This window comes from Neofelis nebulosa, chromosome 5, assembly GCF_028018385.1.
Source record: "Neofelis nebulosa isolate mNeoNeb1 chromosome 5, mNeoNeb1.pri, whole genome shotgun sequence".
NCBI lineage: Eukaryota > Metazoa > Chordata > Mammalia > Carnivora > Felidae > Neofelis > Neofelis nebulosa.
Genome location: NC_080786.1, coordinates 37,067,026 through 37,087,492, shown reverse-complemented (window position 1 = coordinate 37,087,492; position 20,467 = coordinate 37,067,026). Strand labels below are relative to the sequence as shown.

Genomic DNA, 20,467 nt, shown 5'->3' with positions numbered 1-20,467 from the left:
CTTTTACTCTGTGCTGGTGCATATGTTACTGCTATGGACTGAATGTTTGTGTTCCCCAAATATTCATATGTTGATCCCCCAGTGTGGCTGTATTTAGAGATGGGGCCTCTAAGGAAGTAATTAAGGTTAGGTGAGGTCACACGGGTGGGACTCTGATCAGACAGCATTAGTGTTTTCACTAGAGGAACACCAGAGAGCTCTGTCTCTCCCTCTGTCTGCTTGCACACACCTAAGGACAGCCATGTGAAGACCCAGCAAGAGGGTGGCCTTCGGCAAGCCAGGAAAGGAGCTCTTACCAGGATCAGAATCAGCTAGCACTTTGATCTGGGACTCCGAGCTTCCAGAGTTGTGCAAATTAAACGAAAAAAATTTGTTTAAGCCACGCAGCCTGTGCTATTTTGTTACAGCAGCCAGTTCAGGGGAGTCTAATACAGTTACCCAAAGAATGCAGAATAGCTAAAAGGTACCAGTTGACCTGCCTAAAAATCAAGGTTCAAGTGAATGAATAATGAAAGGAACTTCAAAGAGGTTCTGCGTGCTGACCGCTGACTGCAGGCCTGGCCCAGCTGGAGCAGTTTCCACCCTGTCCCAGGTTGCTGTGAAGAATGACAGGGCAGGCACTCTCTCAGGTCAGCTCTGACCCTGGCTTGTTTGGTCTCTGGGAAACGAAATCCAGAACCTTTAAAATCAAGCCTCAATGCCCCTTTGATCAGAAACCACTTAGAACAACCATAAAAGGAAATCTCCACATTTTCCCCTCTCCACATTCTTGTTATTTTTTTTTTTTTTTGCCTTTCCAATCCCACACCTCATACCTGTCCCTGCCTGCCACATGCCAATCCCAATCCCAATATTTCCAATTATTTTTCTTAAAAAGCACAGATTCACTTGGTTATCTAGGCCTGAAGTTATAATAGAAGACTTCATAAATAGGACTGTGGCCTTTTACAGGATTGGTGGTAAAAATCGCAGAGGGAAAGTAATACTTGGATAACAAACACTGTTTTCCAGGTCTCTTCCATATATTTATCGGGTTGACTGAATTATCAAATTCAACAAATAACCTATATAATTCTGATATCATGAAAGTTCCTAAATGGAGGATAACTATTGTATTTACAAATCTCCCACAGTTACAAGTTCTTTGCACTCACTTCCACAAAGTGGCCTTGACTTCAGCTCTCTTTATTTTTATTTTTTATCAAAAAAAATTTTTTTAATGTTTATTTATTTTTAAGACAATGCGAGAGAGAGAGTGCAAGCAGCAGAGGGGCAGACAGAGGGAGACACAGTATCTAAAGCAGGCTCCAGGCTCTGAGCTGTCAGCACAGAGCCCGACTCAGGCCTTGAACTCACGAACCGTGAGATCATGACCTGAGCTAAAGTTGGACGCTTAACCGATTGAACCACTCAGGCGCCCCTATTTTTTTTTAAAGTTTGTTTATTTATTTTGAGAGAGAGTTCAGGAGAGGCAGAGAGAATCCCAGGCAGGCTCTGCACCGTCAGCACAGAGCCCGATGCGGGCTCACTCTCACAAACCGTGAGATCATAACCTGAGCCAAAGCCAAGGATCGGATGCTTAACTAACTGAGCCACCCAGGTGCCCAGTTCCTTTTTTTTTTTTTTTTAATAGCACAAGTCAGTGAATACTTTTTTTTACTGAGATAAAATTAACATCTAACATTATATTAGTTTCAGATGTACAACATAATGACCCGATATTTGTATACGTCGTAAAACATTCACCACAGTAAGGTAGTTGTCCATCACCACACAGAGTCACAAATTTTGTTTCTTATGATGAGAACTTAAGATCTACTCTCTTCATGGGGCACCTGAGTGGCTCAGTCGGTTGAGCGTCCGACTTTGGCTCAGGTCATGATATCACAGCTCATGAGTTCGAGCCCCACATCGGGCTCTGTGCTGACAGCCTGGCCTGGAGTCTGCTTTGGATTCTGTGTCTCCTTCTCTTGCTGTGCCCCTCCCTCATTCATGCTCTGCCTCTCCTTCTCTCAAGAATAAATAAAACATTAAAAAAATTTTTTTAATAAAAAAAAAGATCTACTCTCTTCACAACTTTCAAATATATAATACAGTGTTATTAACTATTGTCCCCATGCCGGACATTGGCCTTGAGCTCTTCATCTTCATTTTTTCAGGCAAGTAAAGTGACTATGTTAACCAACATGCCTCAAGTTTACTCTCCTGGGAAAAGGTTGTTGTTGCTATAATAACGAGGATGGTAATGATGATAATTAATATCCCTTAAGTACTTAGTATGTGCAAGGCATCATGTCAACTTAACTGTCTTACATTATACCACTTATTCCTCGTTAAACACTATGAGGTGGTTATCATTATGTTTATTTTGTAGCTGAAAAAGCTAAAGTTAGATCAATTGATAATTTGCCCAAACTAATGCACAGCTGGGGTAGGATCTGAACCCAGACCTGACTTTAAGGCTGTGCTATTAGCCACTTGGTAGAGTTTCTGTTACCAATGATTAAAGGTAATCAACTTTATTATTTAAAAAAAAAATTTTTTTTAACGTTTTTTTATTTTTGAGACAGAGAGAGACAGAGCATGAACAGGGGAGGCGCAGAGAGAGAGGGAGACACAGAATCTGAAACAGGCTCCAGGCTCTGAGCTGTCAGCACAGAGCCTGACACGGGGCTCGAACCCACAGACCGTGAGATCATGACCTGAGCTGAAGTCAGACGCTCAACCGACCAAGCCACCTAGGCGCCCCAAAGGTAGTCAGCTTTAAAACATGTCATAAATATGCGTATTAGGGATCTATTAAGGGAGTAAGCAGCTGTTGTTCCTATCTGTCCAGCATCTGTCCTTATCTGTTTCCTTGTTTGGGGGACTGTCACTTCCCACCCCCCCACCCCCTCTGTGAATGGTGTGATTCTTGTTTGGCTGCCCGTTCTGTGCTCCACCCCTCCCCCAACGGGGTGTGTGGTCAGTCCCGGCCAGTTACGGTTTATCATGACCTGGGCTGTAGGGACTGGTCCAGGAGGTATGTATGTGGCCAGTGTGAGTCCTCCTGTGGGATCTGACCCACAGTCACTGGAAGACAGAGGCTCACACTTTCTGGCTGATTATAAGTCATGATGCTATAGCCCTGGGACAGTTGGTAGACATGTCAACAAGCCAGATGCAGAGGAAGGCTGGCTGGACCGGGGGAGAAGGCCAACCCTCGGAAGGGAAGTAGAGTCGAGAGCAGCAAACTCAGGGTCTCCTGATGACACGGTCTGAGCCCCTGAACTCGGCTATCTCTGAAGGTAGCTATGAACGTCTAGTTATGTGAGCCAATAAACCCCTATTTACCTTTAATTCCGTTTGGGTTGCTTTCCCTTTTAACTGAAAGAGTTCTGATTAACATGCTGTACAAGTCCTCATCGCTGCTATAATGAACAATCATAAACTTAGTGGCTTCTAACAATAGGAGTGTATTACCTTACAGTTCTGGAGGTCAGAAGTCCAAAATGGGTCTCACAGTCAAGGTGTTGGGGGACTGCGTGACTTTTGGTGGCTTTGAGGAAGAATCTATTGCCCTGCTCCTTCCAGATCCTAGAGGCCACCTACATTTCCTGGCTGCTGGCCCTTTCCTCATATCACTCCAACCTTTCCTTCCATGGTCAATCTCCTCCTCTCTGGCTCTGACCCTCCTGCCACCCTCTTGCAAAGATCCCCTGATTACACTGGACCCACCCATATGATCCAGTATAAGCCCCCATCTCAAGGTCCTTAACTTTATCATACCTGCACAGTCCCTTTCGCCATGTGAGGTTAACACCAACACAGGTTCTGAGGACAAAGACATTGTTGGGGGTCCGTTATTCTACTCTCATGCATACTCAGGAAGAAGGATTTCCACTGACCACTGGAAAGGTCCCTTTTTAAAAAATGTTTATTTTTGAGAGAGAGCGCGCAAACAAGTGGGGAGGGGCAGAGAGAGAGAGGGAGACACAGAATCCGAAGCAGGCTCCAGGCTCTGAGCTGTCAGCGCAGAGCCCAACATGGGGCTTGAACTCATGAACCATGAGATCATGCCCTGAGCCAAAGGTGGACACTTAACCGACTGAGCCATCCCAGGCACCCAAGGAAAGGTCACTTTAATCACAAAGCAGTTTCCTTCTTTAGGTGGTCCCAAAGAGTGTTGAGCAAAGTTCCCCAGCACTTACCCTGCAGCTGCTGAGGGGAGTTCCTGGTGTCTGGCTGGTCTTTCCCCTGCGTCTCTGCGTACTCTGCTATGGGTCTGAGGAGAGCCAGGGCTCCAGAACACTGTAAGTAATTGCCATCCAGGTGCAGCTCACTGGGGAAGAGGTGAAATACACTGTTCACCTGATATTATTTTCACTTCCTCAAATTTGGATTTGAGGTCTTACCTCATAATAGACCTGGTTACAAAATAATAAATAATCATAATAGATAGCAGACCACATCGTCAAAAATAGACCTAATGACCATGTCATCGGGCCAAAGATATGCATTTAGCATGTTACCCTTGATTCTTAAATGTAACTAAAGGATCTTTCTCTTGCAGTTAAGAAAAAGAAAACAAAAATAACTAGACAGTAGAAAAAGATGACTAAAAACATCATGAAAACTCAGGGGAATTCATGGGTTCGTAGACTCTGTAAACAAGCTGATTATACAACTCAAGACAGAACAGAGCCAGAAGCAGGAGGGGAGCAGGGGACGCATCTCACCAAATGGAGCTCTGGCATATGATGGAGCCCAGTCGCGGCCCGTTTTGTGGCCCCAGACCACAGTAGCGCAGACTGAGGACCTGAAGCCTTTGGTTGTTCTCCAGGCCTGAGAAAATACTCTCAATTTCTTCATTTCCAAATCTAGAAAGAAATGGGAACAAATAGTGACTTTTAAAACCTATGTCACCTGTTGGATTATTCATTTTAAGGCACTCCCTGACCCCCCAAGGCAGATCAGATTCTGCCGACCCCCACTTTGGGCTTCCTCAGCCAGGGGTGGCTACGGGGGTGGGCTGGGTGACTGATGGGGACAGACTGCATGTGGAGGAAGGGGGACCCAGAGTTTGACTCGTGGGCAAAGGGAGGAGAGCATGGTTTGAAACACCCAAAGGAGCAGATGGAGAGCAAGCTCTGGATCCTGAAGACAGGAGAGATTGCCCAGCTGACAGGAGTGAAGGGGTCTGAGAAGACTACAGCAGCAGGAGGCTGTGTAAGAAGGGAGCCTTTTAAAGTACGTCCAGAGCAGGGGCGCCTGGGTGGCTCCGTCAGTTAAGCATCTGACTTCAGCTCAGGTCAAGATTTCATGGTTTGTAGGTTCAAGCCCCGTGACGGGCGCTGTGCTGACAGCTCACAGCCTGGAGCCTGCTTTGGATTCTGTGTCCCCCTCTCTCTCTGTGCCCCCCCGCTTGTGCTCTGACTCTCTCTCTCTCAAAAATAAACATTAAAAAATTAAAAAAAAAAAAAAAAAGTATGTCCAGAGCAGGTTCAGGAAAGTTCAACCTCTTGGCCCTCCTTCCTGGCCTCATGCTGCTCCTCACCTTGTGCCACCCAGTCCTTGGAGTTTGCAGAGAGAAGGCACAAGCATCATGCCAGCACAGCCCATGGGTGCAGGTATCAGGTCAGGAAACTGAGCATCAGTGAGGTAAAAGGATATCTTCAGGGAATTTGGAATGTCAAGGCTTGACCTTTCCAATGAGCTGAGTCGTATTAACAGAAACAACTTCTTAAATTTACTAGTTTATCCAATAAGTAATTACGGTGGGCGGCTACTGTGGTGGGTGTGGGGGTGTAGCTGTGTATGAGAAAGAAGGACATCCTGCCTGATGGAGTTCACAGCCTCAGGGAAAATAGGAGGAAAGAACTCCAGTCCCTCCGTAACCTACCATTTCACCAGTGGTGATTCCCAACCACCCAACACTGACAACTCCAGGAGTCTTGGCAGCAGCAGGATTTCAACTATTAAAATATGGTGTTAACATATTAAACAACAATTAAAATATGGTGTTTTCTCAAGAGGAGGATTCCCTCTTTCTTCCTTCTCTCTCCCCACCAATGGAGGAGCTGGAGTCTAGAGGGGTCTCAGCAGCAGGGCTGGGTCTGCCTAGTGCAGTGCGGGAAGCTGGGAGACTCCCAAGTCGGTCTTCAGTCACTGCAGGGTGAGGGCACTGGCTTTCTGCTGTCCTGTGTTAGGAGACCCTGACTCAGGCTCCTCCAAGCTTTTCAGAAACATGGAGAACCTCCAGAGATAGTCCTTCTCCTCAGCTTTTGCTGGAGACTTGTCCACTGTCACCACCAGGGCCCTAATAAGACCCTAGTTCTTTAAAGGGGCCTTTGTGTCGCTGTGGTCCCATTTGTCAGGCACGAATCATCTCTTTCACTTCACAACCCACTGGCCTTCTGAGTACAGGACCCTACCTGGCTCCAGAAGAAGAGTCACAGAATCAAAGACTTGGGAAGTGGAAGAGATCACCTCATAGGTCAGAGAGGTTGCAGGACCTACCCCACATCACACAAGCAGCTTGAAATTATTTACGGATGGCAAACTATAGACCCCCCAGCAATCTAGTATCACGGATCAGAAGTGGGCTCCGATTCAGCCAGCTAGATTTACATCTAGGCTCTATCCCTAAGAGGTGAATGCCTGGAACAAGCCAATTAATCCCCTGAGTCTTTGCTCATCTATAGTCAAGGGATAGAAATGATAAACATCTGTCATATATCATACGTCCATATGTAACGGTATATATCTATCTATTGTCGGCAGAATAAATGAGATAATCCATGTGCTGTACTTGGCACACAGTGCTCAATAAAAATTAGCTGGTATTATCATTATTATTATTACTCCCTGACTCTCTCCTGACAGCCTGGTGCCATAGCCCTCGAAAGACTTCCTCTTTCTTCCCTAGCACCACACCTCTCCTCCCACCTCCTCTGCTGGTGACTAATGACTTGTCCCTTAGGGAATCGTGGTTTCCCTTATCCAAACCACGACTAAAATTTATACAAACCCGGCACCTGGGTGGCTCAGTGGGTTGGGCATCTGATTCTCGATTTTGGCTTAGGTGTGATCCCAGGGTCATGGGATTGAGACCTATGTTGGGCTCCACACTGAGCATGGAGTGTGCTTGAGATTCTCTCTCTTTCTCCCTCTCCCTCTGTCCCTCTGCCCCATGCACATGTGCTCTCTTTCTCTGTAAAAAATAAAAAAATAATAAAAAAAATTTATACGGACATCCTTTGTGATCTACCTTCCGTTATACATAATCAAGAACATATCTCCTCTCTTCCACTATACAGAGGACTTCCTTGGACAGTGGCATTGCTTTATATATATTTGTATCTTCTTTAGCACTGAGCACAGTGTCTTGCAAAAACAAGCCATCAATAAATATTTGTTAAAAGAATAAATGAATAAGAAGGAAGGGCAGGAGGGAGGGAGGGAGGAAGGGAGGGAGGAAGGAAGAATCCTTTAGAGAACCCTGACATTTACTCAGAAACATTAGTTCTAAGAAGGTTTTTGAGTTGTGATGACCTGATGAGCCACAAGGAACCAGGACCCTGAGCTCCTTACCTTTGCCTCCCTCAGCAGTCAGAGCCCTGAAGGAACTCTGCCTTCCAAACTCACCTGCAGTAATCCAGAACAAGAGAATGCAAATAGCTGCATGGCAGAGCCCTGCCCAGTCTCTGCAGAGACCACAGATCCATCCTGCAGTCAATGAGTTCCAGGGTGGTAAATGGGCAGGTGGTGCGCCCCTTCAATTCCAGAAGTGAAGCCTAAGAACGTGAGGTGAGAAAGGGCTTTCACAATGAAGACAAATACGCTCTGTGTTTTAAAGTTTCTTAAAAGTTGATTGCGTTAATTACCCCAACATTTTTGCCTTTAAGACAACTTTCCAATGTCCAAGGAGAAAGTGACATGAAGATAAAATAATTTCCCTTTAAAAGGAAGACTCTAGGGGCACCTGGGTGGCTCAGTTGGTTAAGTGTCCGACTTTGGCTCAGGTCATGATCTTGCCGTCCGTGAGTTCGAGCCCGTGTAGGGCTCTGTGCTGACAGCTCGGAGCCTGGGGCCTGCTTCGGATTCTATGCTCCCTCTCTCTCTGCCTCCCCCTCACTCATGCTCTGTCTCTCTCTCTCTCTGTCTCTCAAAAATGAATATATGTTAAAAAAATTTTTTAAAGGCAGACTATGAAGAATTAAATGGGAAATGCCGCTCTGTGATGAGATATACTGCAGCATATCTTTTTAGATGCTGTGGGCTGAATTGCGTCATTCCCCTCATTCATATGCCAAAGTCTTACCCCCTAGTACCTCAGAATGTGACTGCATTTGGAAAAAGGTCTTCAAGGAGGTATGAATTTAAAATGAGGTCATTAGGGTGGGCTTTTACCCAATATGACTGACTTTCTTATAAGGAAAGGATATTTGGACACAGGCACGTATAGAGAGGGAGGCAACATGAAAACACAGGGAAAAAGTGGCCATTTACAGGCCAAGGAGTGAGGCCTTCAAAGACGCCAACCCTGCTGACACCCTGAGCTCAGACTTCTAAGCCTTCATAACTGTGAGAAAAGAAAGTTCTGTTGTTTAACCCCTGCAATCTGTGGTACTTTGTTATGGCAGCCCCAGCAGACTAATACAGATGTTGATACTCTAACCAACAAATTTATTTTCCTATGGTTGTATGATAGGGAGATAGGATAAAATAGGCAGAGAAGGAAAGGTTAGGACCTGAGGTCCCTGGGTGGGGTAAAAACACATATTTTGGAACAATGCTGGGAGTATCTGACCACAGCAAACTCGCTCAGGCATAAAGTTCCTCTTAAGAATGTAACAAACACCACCTACTGCCCTTCAGGTTCCCCTCAGGAATTGGACAATCAAAATACCTAATGAAACTAAATAAACCATAAAATTTATGTTATCTGAGGGACAGTAAGACCGCTCTGACTCCTCACACAATGGAATGAAGCCAATCTGGAAGGGACAGCCCAGCACCTAGAGCTATCCAGCCAGTAAGGGTGGAACCTGACAAGGAACGAGGGGGAAGGGGAGGGGGCATTGACCAAAACCTTAAAAAACAAAGACCCTTGCCTATAGTTGGGGGTATTTATTTTCAAATGCTCCCTCTCTGCAAAAAGAGCTTTCCTACTATTCTTACTTTCTGATCTTATACTTTTGCCTGCTGCTCATTTTACTCTGTGTCCCCTTCTTCATTCCTCAAAGCGACAAGGAATCCTGGGTATTGAGGTAAAAAAAAATCCTGTAACAGTTGTATTTTTTTTAGTAGAGAACTATCGCTATGCCAATCTTCTTACATTTAGGCAAAATTATAATAGTTAAATTATCTCCTAAACAAGTGATAGCCATTATTACAGATATTAGGATTTATTATTTTTTTAATGTTTATTTATTTTTTAGAGAGAGAGACAGAGAGAGAGACAGAGAGAGAGAGAGAGAGAGGGACTGTGAGCAGGGGAGGGGCAGAGAGAGAGGAAACACAGAATCAGAAGCAGGTTCTAGGCTCTGAGCTGTCAGCACAGAGCCCGATGTCGGGCTTGAGCTCATGAACCTTGAGATCATGACCTGAGATGAAGTCGGACGCCCAGCTGACTGAGCCACCCAGGTGTCCCCAGATATTAGCATTTAGAGTTCTACGCAGAACTAGACTGTGTAAATTCAGCAATGAGGTGCTTTTCATGGTGAAGCCACAGGACCGGGGGCAACACATGAACATTTTGAGCCATCTCAAGTTCTCTCAGTCTCCTGAATGGAGAGATCTATGGGAAGGCCATTTCTTGTGGTAACAGGATTCCAGTGACAATTAAATCCCTACCTAACTGGAGACGGTATTTAAAGCAATAAATCACAAAGGCCACCTTTTAGCAATTAGAATCACCACAACTTAAGGATTTCTTCAGTTCAGCATTTAAACTTAAAAGAGGCTTTGGTGGGGTTTGGAGGATTTAGGGTTTCTTGAGGTAATGACATGTTGGTCAGAGATAACATTCCAAATTTATATGTCGGTTGAGAATATAAAAGCCCTTGCAGCCTTAACTATAGAGAGCTGGTGCTTGAGGCCTCTTTAATGAGAAAACACCTACTTTAAGTGCTGGATTGGGTTTCTCAAGCTGTGTTTCTGACCAAGGAGGCAATGTGGCATGTCACTGCCTATGGTAACACTGGTCTGTGCAAAATAGGCTCTTGACCAGGTCCTAAAGATCTCGGCCAGTGGTTTACAGTGTCACTCCCTGGGGCACCAGCACTGCTGTGGGCAAGACCACAGCCATCTACCACAGAATTCCTCAGCAGCCTCCAGGTGACCAAGAGGGTTACATTTTAAAGAACTGTTAAGGATCACTTTTTTTTTAACGATCACTTTTAATATGCATGGATGGACAGCGTTCTATTCCTGCTTAAATGGACTGACCCTTTTAATAAAAACAACTAAAAATTCTGGTTCTGTATTTAAGATAACTTTTTAAAATTTATTTTTTAATTGCGGTCAAATACACAATAAAATTTACCATCTTAGGGGCACATGGGTGGCTCAGCCGGTTAAGTAGCTGACTTTGGCTCAGATCATGACCTAGTAAGTTCATAGATTCAAGCTCCACTTCTGCCATTGTGAAGCCTACTCAGGATCCTCTGTCCCCCTCTCTTTCTGCACCTCCCCCACTCCCGTTCTCTCTCTCAAAAATAAACATTTAAAAAATTTACCATCTTAACCATTTTTTTTAACGTTTATTTATTTTTGAGAGAGATTGAGAGCACAAGCTGGGGAAGGACCCAATATGGAACTTGAACTCACGAGCCAAAGTCCTGCTCATGACCTGAGCCAAAGTCAGATGTTTAACCGACTGAACCACCCAGATGCCCCCATCTTAACCATTTTTAAGTGTACAGTTCAATGGCATTGAGTATATTCACACTGTTGTGCAACCCTCAACACCATTCACCTCCAGAAGTTTTTTCATCTCGTAAAACTGAAACTCTATACCCATTAAAAAATAACTCCCATTCTCCCCTCCTCCAAACCTCTGGCAACTGCCATTATATTTTGTGTCTCTATGAGTTTGACTACTCTGGGTACTTCATACAGGGGAAGGATATAATATTTGTCCTTTTGTGACTGACTTCTCTTACTTAGCATAAGTTCTTCGAGGTTCATGCACGTTGTAGCATGGGTCAGAATTTCCTTCCTTTGTAGGGCTGCATAATATTCCATTGTATGTATCCACCACAGTTTGTTCTCCATTCATCTGCCAATGGACATTTGGGTTGCTTCCACCTTTGACTATTGTGAATAATGCAACCATGAAGATGAGCGTACAGATATCTCTTTGAGGTCCTGCTTCCAATTCTTTTGGGTGTATCTCCAGAAGTGGAATTGCTGAATCATATGGTAATTCTATTTTTAATTTTTTTAAGGAACTTCCATCCCATTTCCCATAGTGGCTGCACCAATGCACATTCCTGCCAATAGTGTACAAATTTTCCAATTTCTACACATCCTGTCAACCCATTCTATTCTGCTTTTTTTGATAGATGCCATACTATTTGACCTGAGGTAGTATCTCAATGTAGTTTTGACTTGCATTTCTCCAAAGATTAGTGATGGTGAACATTTTTTGTGTGCTTATTGTTCGTTTGTATACCTTCTTTGGAGAAAGTGTACTCAAGTCTTTTGCCCATTTTTAAATCAGTTGTTTGTTTTTTGTTGTGGTTGAATTGTAGGAGTTCTTTATACATCCAGAATACTAACCCCTTATCAAATACATGATTTGCAATTATTTTTCCTTATTTTGTGTGTTGTCTTTTCACTTCACTGTGTCCTTTGATGCACGGAAGTTGAAAATTTTTTTGTCCAAATCATTTAGTTTTGTTGCCTATGCTTTTAGTGTCATATATAAGAAATGACTGCCAAGTCCAACATTATGAAGCTTTTCCTCTATGCTTTCTTCTCAGAGTTTTAAAAATATCTTTTTAAAATGTGTCAATTGGCAGGTTAGTGAGGAATACCCAAAGGTCGGTGCATGAGAGAAAATGGGAACCTAGGGAGATTTGCAGGGCACTGAAGCCAGCTTTCCGTTTGAGAGCATCAGTGAAGCAGCAGAGTCAAGTTTTGCTTTTCATGGATCAGGTAGTCCAGGGGACAAGAGATAAAGCCCAAGGCCACTCGAGGTGAGGAGTCTGAGAGGAAATGCTGCATAAAGGTATGGCCCCAAACATAAAAGTGAGCTACTGCACTACATCCTTAGACTAAGGATGAACTAGAAAGAAACCTAACTCTTCTTTCCCCAGGGAAAACTGCCTCTCAAACTGTGCCTGACTACACAGAAAAAAATATACCCACTATGAACTCACAAGCTAGTCTTAACACAGGTATTTGCACACTGAACTGATACCACCTGGATGGTTTAGAGACCTCAGATCAAGAATGTATTAATTTGGGGCACCTGAGTGGCTCAGTAGGTTAAAGCATGTGACGTCGGCTCAGGTCATGATCTCAAGGTTCGTGAGTTCGAGCCCTGTCAGATCAGAGCCTGCTTGGGAGTCCCTCTCTCTCTCTGTCCTTCCCCCCGCCATCAAAAAATAAATAACTTAAAAAAAATTAGTAATTTAGTATAGCCCTGAGATGCTATCACCCTGAGTGTGTGGCAGAAGCAAATGCAAACCCTCTTGGAGAATTCTATCTTCAAATCAGAGCTCAAGGAATTGCCTCAACTCTTTCCCCAGGAAATATGAGTTTCTAGTACAAAAGAAATCACAAAAACACATGAAGAAATGTCCCATGAGTAGGAGCCAGTAGAAGCCAGTCAGCAGTATCAGACTCCAAAATAATTCAGATTATTGAAACTATTAGACACAGATGAGAAGTTTAACACATTCAATGACATAAAACAAGGCATTTTCCAATAGTCAAGAAACTAGAAAAATGGGCACTAATGTCCTCTCCCAATTTCTACCTCCTTTCTCCTCCCTAAAAGTAATTTTATAATAGTCAAACATTATAGTTTTACCTGTTTTTAAACTTTATAAAATGCAACATATAGCATGTATTCTTTTGTGTCTTTCTTCACTTGTACATTAGGCTTATGAGAGTCATCCTATTTTGTTTTTGCATAGTTGTAGTTGATGTATTTTCATTGCTATACAGTTTCCTACTATATGAATATACCATAATTTCTTTTTTATTTTTTGCACTTTTACATAAGTTTGAAATGCTTCATTAAAAATACATTGTTTTGGGGGCATCTGGGTGGCTCAGTCAACTAAGTGTCCAACGTCAGCTCAGGTCATGATCTCGCGGTTTGTGGGTTTGAGCCCTGTGTCGGGCTCTGCACTGACAGCTCAGAGCATGGAGCCTGCTTCGGATTCTGTGTCTCCCTCTCTCTGACCTTCCCCCACTTGCTCGCATGCTCTCTCTCTCTCTCTCAAAAATAAACATTAAAAAATTTATTTAAAAAAATACACATTGTTTTGGGGCACCTGCGTGGTTCAGTTGGTTAAGCATCCCACTCTTGATTTAGGCTCAGGTCATGATCCCATGGGTTTGTGATATCAAGCCCCACATCAGGCTCTGTGCTGACAGCGTGGAGCCTGCTTGGGATTCTCTCCCTCTCTCTCTGCCCCTCTCCTGCTTGTGTTCTCTCTCTCTCAAAAAAAATAAATATACATTTAAAAAATACATGTTTTTTTAAATAAAAGCTTATAGGGGCACCTGAGTGGCTCAGTCAGTTAAATGTCCGACATCGGCTCAGGTCATGATCTCACGGTCCGTGAGTTCGAGCCCCGCGTCGGGCTCTGTGCTGACATCTCAGAGCCTGGAGCCTGCTTCAGATTCTGTGTCTCCCTCTCTCTGACCCTCCCCCATTCATTCTCTGTCTTTCTCTGTCTCAAAAATAAATAAACATTAAAAGAAATTTTTAAAGAAAAGCTTGTAGCATATCAGTCAATAACCAAATGAACTATAGCTGGAATACAGATATATTATGTTTATATTCAATTTTAAGTTTAATTGAAGGAATATTTTTAAAACGCATGACTCACCAGTCTGGCAATCTCTGGGTTACTCAGCTGAAGGCCCCAGATACAGATCTCTTTCCCCAGCAGGTAGCACTCATCTCGAATTGTCATGAGCAAAGGTTCCAAGGAAATTGGCAGGATGCTTGGTGGGGAGTCATCAGGTCTTACAAGCATAAACTGGGGTGTCAGAAAAAAATTACAGGTGGGAATCATAAAGACATGTCCATGCATCTGAATACGTAGGAAAAGAATATTGTCATTAGACAACATTAGAACATTTAAAATAGTAATTAACCTTGGATCACATGTGCATTGGGGTGGTAATTCAACAAAAACTTATGGAGTTCCTGCCATATGCAAAGCCCCGTGAAAAATCTCACAGGACAGTGATTTTTCCAATAGGTTACTACCCATTATTGGGTTAGGAAATAAATTGAGTAGGCTGTAACCAGCTTTTCTTCTTTCTTGAATGAATGAAATAGAAGAGAAATTATCTGAGTGTATCCTATGTAGTAAAGAATAAACATCTCATGAGACTTTTATTTTAGTGATGCTCAAAATCAAAATGGAGACCCAACCAAAGCAACCCACCCGACATAAACAGCCCCTGTAGTCTTATGATTCACCTCAGTACTTAATATTGGGTCATGATGTTAACTATATTTCTTCTTCTTCTTTTTTTTAATGTTTATTTATTTTTGAGGGGGGGGGGTAGGGGCAGAAAGAGAGAGGGAGGCACAGAATCTGAAGCAGGCTCCAGGCTCTGTGCTGTCAACGCAGAGCCCAACTCAGGGCTCAAACTCACGAACCACAAGATCATGACCTGAGCCAAAGTCAGATACTTAATTGACTGCGCTACCCAGGCATCCCAAAGTTAATTGTATTTCTGACAGTGATTGTAATTTAAAATGTTTAGAAAACATTGCTGAAGGGACTATAAATTTGAACAAGGCTTATAATTAACTCTTATGATTAAGTAGTGGAGGTTAATGATAAGAAGTATAGAATACAAATAGAGTAGTAATTATTTTACCATAAAACGATGGCTCTGAGAAGCTCCTGAATTTGGGATGAGCAGGGAGGTATGTGGGGGAGTCCAGAGAAGCAACGCAAAGGAAGGAATCAGAAAGACCTAGGGAGAGGGGCAGTGATGACAAAAATGGTGCTTTTGAGCTGGGCTTTCCATGTAGAGTGGGAGGGGCAGGTTGGCTATTCCAGATGTAAAGTGGTATGAGAAAAGGCAGGCCTGCTGCAGGACTGGGATGGGTGGATTTGGAGGTAGGAGGAGGAAGGCAGAAGTACTGAACATAGCCTGGGTACCAGAGGCAGGCTTTGGACTTCATTCAGGCAGGAAGCAGAGGGGATGACACCACCAGTTTGGGCTGGAGAGTTCTGAGGACCCATGTTCCTAAGGAGTAAACCTTAGTTCCTTTCAGAGAAGAGTAAGAAGAGGAGGCCACACACTCACTTTCCTGAGAATCTGTTTGTTGTTGATGCTGGTTTTCAAGTCCTGTTTGATGGCTGGACACACAGATGTCTGAGTGTGTGCACAATGCTTCTGATATGTCTTCAGGAACTTTTGAAGAATTGGAACGATGGGCAGGGGTGTTCCTTTAGTTTTTTGTTTTCCTTCTTTCTCTCTTGGCATTGTCTTACAGGGTTAGATTTCATATGGATTCTGAAAATTGTAACTTGCCCTGAAACCCAATACATACAAGTCTTTTTAAGGAGCAGATCACACCTCCCCCACTAAAAATTGGCAAATATTGCTGCACACCCTTCTCTGAAAATTTTAAAGTGCCTCATGTATCTTAAAATGGGAGTCGAAATGGGAGCCCTGTCTCTCAACATAGAGACAGTTGAGCAGAATTGTTTAATTTCCAATTTCTATATTCATGGATTCATGTTCTTTCTTCTAGATTCTTTAAAATGGGGGCAGAACCCATGGAACTCAGTTATAAAGGAATGCAATTAATAATGGTGGGCATTAAATATTAGAAAAGACATATTGATTTTAAAATGGCATAGTTCTCTTTATAGACATACTTCCTGGAGGCAGCATATCCATAGTGGTTAAGAACATGGGCTTTGAAGGGGAACAAGACCGGGATGGTACTCTCTGAAGCTTTTTCAAGCCCTATTTCCCCATCCGTAAAATGGATTGTCACAAGGATTGAGTAAGGTAAATTTATAAAGCACTTAGCATAGGGAGGCCTGGGTGGCTCAGTGGGTTAAGCGGTTGACTTCAGCTCAGATCATGATCTCACTGTTCCTGAGTTTGAGCCCCATGTCTGGCTCTGTGCTGACAGCTCAGAGCCTGGAGCCTGATTTGGATTCTGTGTTTTCCTCTCTCTCTGCCTCTCTCTCTTCCTCTCTCTCAAAAATAAGTAAACACTGGGGCGCCTGGGTAGCTCAGTCGGTTGAGTGTCAGACTTCGACTCAGGTCATGATCTCATGGTTCATGAGTTCAAGCCCCGCATCGGGCTCTGTGCTGACAGCTCAGAGCCTGGAGCCTGCTTCCGATTCTGTGTCTCCCTCTCTCTCTGCCCCTCCCCCTGCTCATGCTCTGTATCTCTCTCTCTTTCAAAAGTAAATAAACGTTAACAATTTTTTTTAAATAAACATTTAAAAAAATAAATAAAACACTTAGCACAATGCCTGGTATGCAGTGAAAGTGCTCAATAGGCTTTATTATTACTATTGAGGTTATTATTATTTTGTTGGGCACAGGAAACCAATCAGTATTGATTTGTCCTTTCAATTATTCAGCCTTGAAAGGTCCCTCCACGTGATAATGCCACCAGCTAGACTCCAGGACCTGACTTTCACTGCCCGCCAACCTGTACTCACCGTTTGCCTCATATTTTTCCTTAAGCCCTTCTTTCCAGCTTGCCTCTTAACTCAGGTGAATGAAACCAGAAACCACCCCTCAGGGCATGGCGACTGCCCTGGCAACGCCTCCCACCGCCCCAGCCCACCCAGACTGAGCTAAACCCCCAGCTCGATGTGCACATGGACCACAGAGTGACCTCTGGGATGATAGGCAATTACCTTTCCCTCATTTTAATACTAAAATTTCCCCCCAAGAAAGAGCCTCAGCCTCATTTATATAACATGCGATGTATGTATAGGCATGTTGCCTTCAGGTGCATGTGTGACCTTATGCCCACCTCTACATACCACGACAAGGCCTCCCCGACTAAATAGTCATCCTAACCCTAAACAAAAGGAACTTATTCACCCTATCCCTGGGAGTCACACTTTGGAAGCTATGTCCTGTGATCTCCTTATGTGCTGCCAATAAAGTTTACTTTGTGCGGCAGCTCCACCTGGTGTATGTGGGACTCCCCAAGGATCCAACTCACATTGGTTCAGTTACAATAACTTAAGGTAACAGCTGCAACTCTGAACTGCATTCATAGAGAGAAAGGTTTATGGGAATTATTAGAGACTTCCCATTTGGGAAAGTTTACAGATAGAGACTATCCAAAAATGTGTGTATTATGTTACATTAAAAGGGGTGCGCCTTTTGAAGCCTGGGAAGGGAAAGAAGTGACTTGCGCTGGCTGGGAACAGGACTGGGCCTGTTGGCTCCCCAAACTGTTTTTGGTAAGCATCTGGAGAGGGCAGCCCAGGCTTTGTTGCAGGAGGAGCCAGTTTGAATCCTGTGTCTGTCAATTATTAGTAGAGTGATTGGGGGTATCAACTTCACTTCCCCGAACCCCATTTTCTCCATCTGTAAAAATGGTGGGAAAATAAACTCTTTGGTATTTGTAAGGGTTTAATGCAAATTAAATGTAAAGTTTTCTCTTCAGTAACATGGGGATGCTGCTGATGATAAAGAACTCTTATGAGGAACAGGGGCGCCTGGGTGGCTCAGTCAGTTGAGTGTCCGACTTTGGCTCAGGTCATGATCTCATGGGTTCTTGGGTTCAAGCCCGCAGAGGGCTCTACGCTGTCAACACAGAGCCCGCTTTGAATCCTCTGTTCCCCTCTCTTTCTCTGCCCTTCCCTGCTTGCGCTCTCTGTCTCTCAAAAATAAATAAAAATAAACATTAAAAAAAAACAATCTTAAAAGAAAAGAAGGAATTGTTATGAGGAATAAGGAATTCATACATGATGGATACTCAGAACAGAGCCTGGCACATGCTGAATTCTCAGGCAGGAAACCTGAGGCAAAGCGAGGGAAGTGATTTGCTTAAGGGCAAACACTAGTAAATGGCGCAGCGGGGATTCAAATTCAGGCAGCCTGGTTCCAGAGCCCAAATTCTTTTATTTATGTATTTACTTATTTATTTATTTATTTATTATTATTACTTTTAACGTTTATTTATTTTTGAGACAGAGAGAGACAGAGCATGAACAGGGGAGGGTCAGTGAGAGGGAGACACAGAATCCGAAACAGGCTCCAGGCTCCGAGCTGTCAGCACAGAGCCCGACGCGGGGTTCGAACTCACGGATCGCGAGATCATGACCTGAGCTGAAGTCGGCCGCTCAACCGACTGAGCCACCCAGGCGCCCCATCCAGAGCCCAAATTCTTAACCACTGTAACATACCACCTAAAAGGTACTGCTACAGACTGAGGGTTTTTGTCTCCCTCTCCCCAAATTCATATGTTGAAGTCCTACCCCTAGTGTGATGGTGTATGAAGAGGGGGCCTTTGGGAGATGATACGGGCCAGAGGAGGTCATGAAGGCAGGACTCCCACGATGGGATTAGTGCCCGTATGAGAAGAGACACCAAAGAGTTTACTTTCTCTCCCTTGAAACGGCTGCCACCTACAAGCCAAGAAAAGGCTTCAAAATGAAACCTGCCTTAATGGACCTTGATCTTGGATTTCCCAGCCTCCAGAAGTGTAAGAAATAGATTTCTGTCGTGTAGGCCACCGGTCTATGGTACTTTGTTAAGGCAGCCAAGCTAAGATTGGTACTGGAGAGTATCACTTACTGTTGACAATATGAGGTATTTCTCCCCAGCCTTCGCTGGGTATTTACAGGAGCACAAGCTTCACAGAGAACATGCTATGAATACTCCAGCAAGGCCTTCTGAAATCTTGAGTTTTTCTCTTACTATTTTATCACGAGCATTTCTTTGTCATTTCCATAGACAGTACTGTGGGGCCCAAGTTAGCAAGTACCTGGGTGCTCAAGGCCCGCCTTGACTGGCTGACTCCTAACGAATATTTACTGGAGGCCTAAGGGTAGGCGCCCCACCCTGTGCTAATCGTGACTCTGGGAGCTGGGGGCGTGGGGTGAGGGTTGCGGGGGAGACAGTAGGGGTAGGAGCGCCCACCCTTCCCGAGACAGAAGGAGAGAAGAGTGAGTCTGCGCTAGCCCAGGTTCCCCCCGCCCAGTCCCAGGGGATAAGGAGCGGCAGGGGGTGGGGGGAGGGGCGAGGAGGGGCTGCTTTCTGCCCCCTCCTCCAGGGCTCCTGCTGCACGCCCCAGTTCCGTACCCCCCGGACCGAATGCCGGCCGCCCACGCCGCCACCCCGCCGCCGGCCCGCGCCCCGCACTCACCCGGGCGCCGGGTTCCCGCGTCCCTCTCTGGCCGGCTTCCCGCGTGCGCCCCGCGCCATGGAGACTGCCGCCGGCGGGCGCGGCGCGGGGCGGGGGCTGGAAGGGGCGGCTCGCGAGGGGGCGGGGGGAAAGCTCCCTCCAGGGTTCGTGGGTGTCTGGGCTCGGGCTCCGGCTTCGAGAGCTCCTAGTGTCCTCGCCGCGGGTCGAGGTCGACACAGCCAGTAGCGCTACGAGGGACGAGGTCTAGGAGGAGACAGAAGTTGGGGACCCGTGTGTGCCTGGCCGTCGGCAGGGCCTGGGGCGGGGCAGAGGTCGCCAAAGGTAGCTGCGTCCCACCCCAAGGTTGCACGCGGACGCCCGCGAGGGGACTCTCCCGTCCGCAGCCCGCTTCCCTTTTGGAGCGGTTTCCCCTCCCCAGGCCCAGGAGGAAGGGGGCGCCAGGATAAAGGAGGCAGCTCAGGGCTGGGCTGTGACAGAGGTTTTTTTGGGGGGAGGGGGGGAGATATTGAAGAGGCAAAGGGAAAGCAGTTGCAGTTAGGGAGTGGATGGGGGAGGAAAAAGGATTTTAAGAAATCTGGCTGTGGGTAGTGGCTTTGGGACTTGTAAATATAAGGGCAGAGTAAAGGCCCCCAAAGATCTACATGTTCTAGTCTTGGGAACCAGTAAATTTCTTACCTTACATAGCAAAAGCGACTTTGCAGATTGATTAAAGTTACAGACCTTGAGATAGGACTGTTACCTTTGATGGGGGGGGGGGGCAGGGAGGAGGTGGTGGTCAAGGAATCTAATCACCTGAGTCTGAGAACACATGGCCCAGAAAACTTCTTCCCTGTGGTCAGAGACATGCAATGAGAAGGACTCCAGTGGCTGTTGTTGGCTTTAAAGATGCGGGAAGGGGGATGCGAACCAAAGAATTTC

At 45.0% G+C, this 20,467-nt stretch overlaps 1 protein-coding gene across 6 annotated transcripts in view; it reads right to left on the bottom strand.

Annotated features, from left to right (window-relative positions):
* The window catches only part of LOC131511936 (uncharacterized), a 51,400-nt gene extending 31,222 nt beyond the window's left edge, over window positions 1-20,178 (bottom strand). For 2 of the 6 annotated variants that reach the window (XR_009261826.1, XM_058730073.1), the window contains exons 1-6: window positions 19,550-20,172; window positions 15,499-15,727; window positions 14,055-14,207; window positions 7,627-7,775; window positions 4,719-4,859; window positions 4,191-4,321 (exon numbers count right to left, since the gene is read on the bottom strand). Coding sequence is in view for 5 of the 6 variants with exons in the window: in XM_058730073.1 (XP_058586056.1) it covers window positions 4,191-4,321; window positions 4,719-4,859; window positions 7,627-7,775; window positions 14,055-14,207; window positions 15,499-15,678 (754 nt within the window). In the remaining variant the exon portion in view is untranslated. The other 4 variants (XM_058730074.1, XM_058730072.1, XM_058730075.1 and 1 more) reach the window with 4 other exon arrangements.
* Window positions 20,179-20,467: the final 289 nt, after the last annotated feature.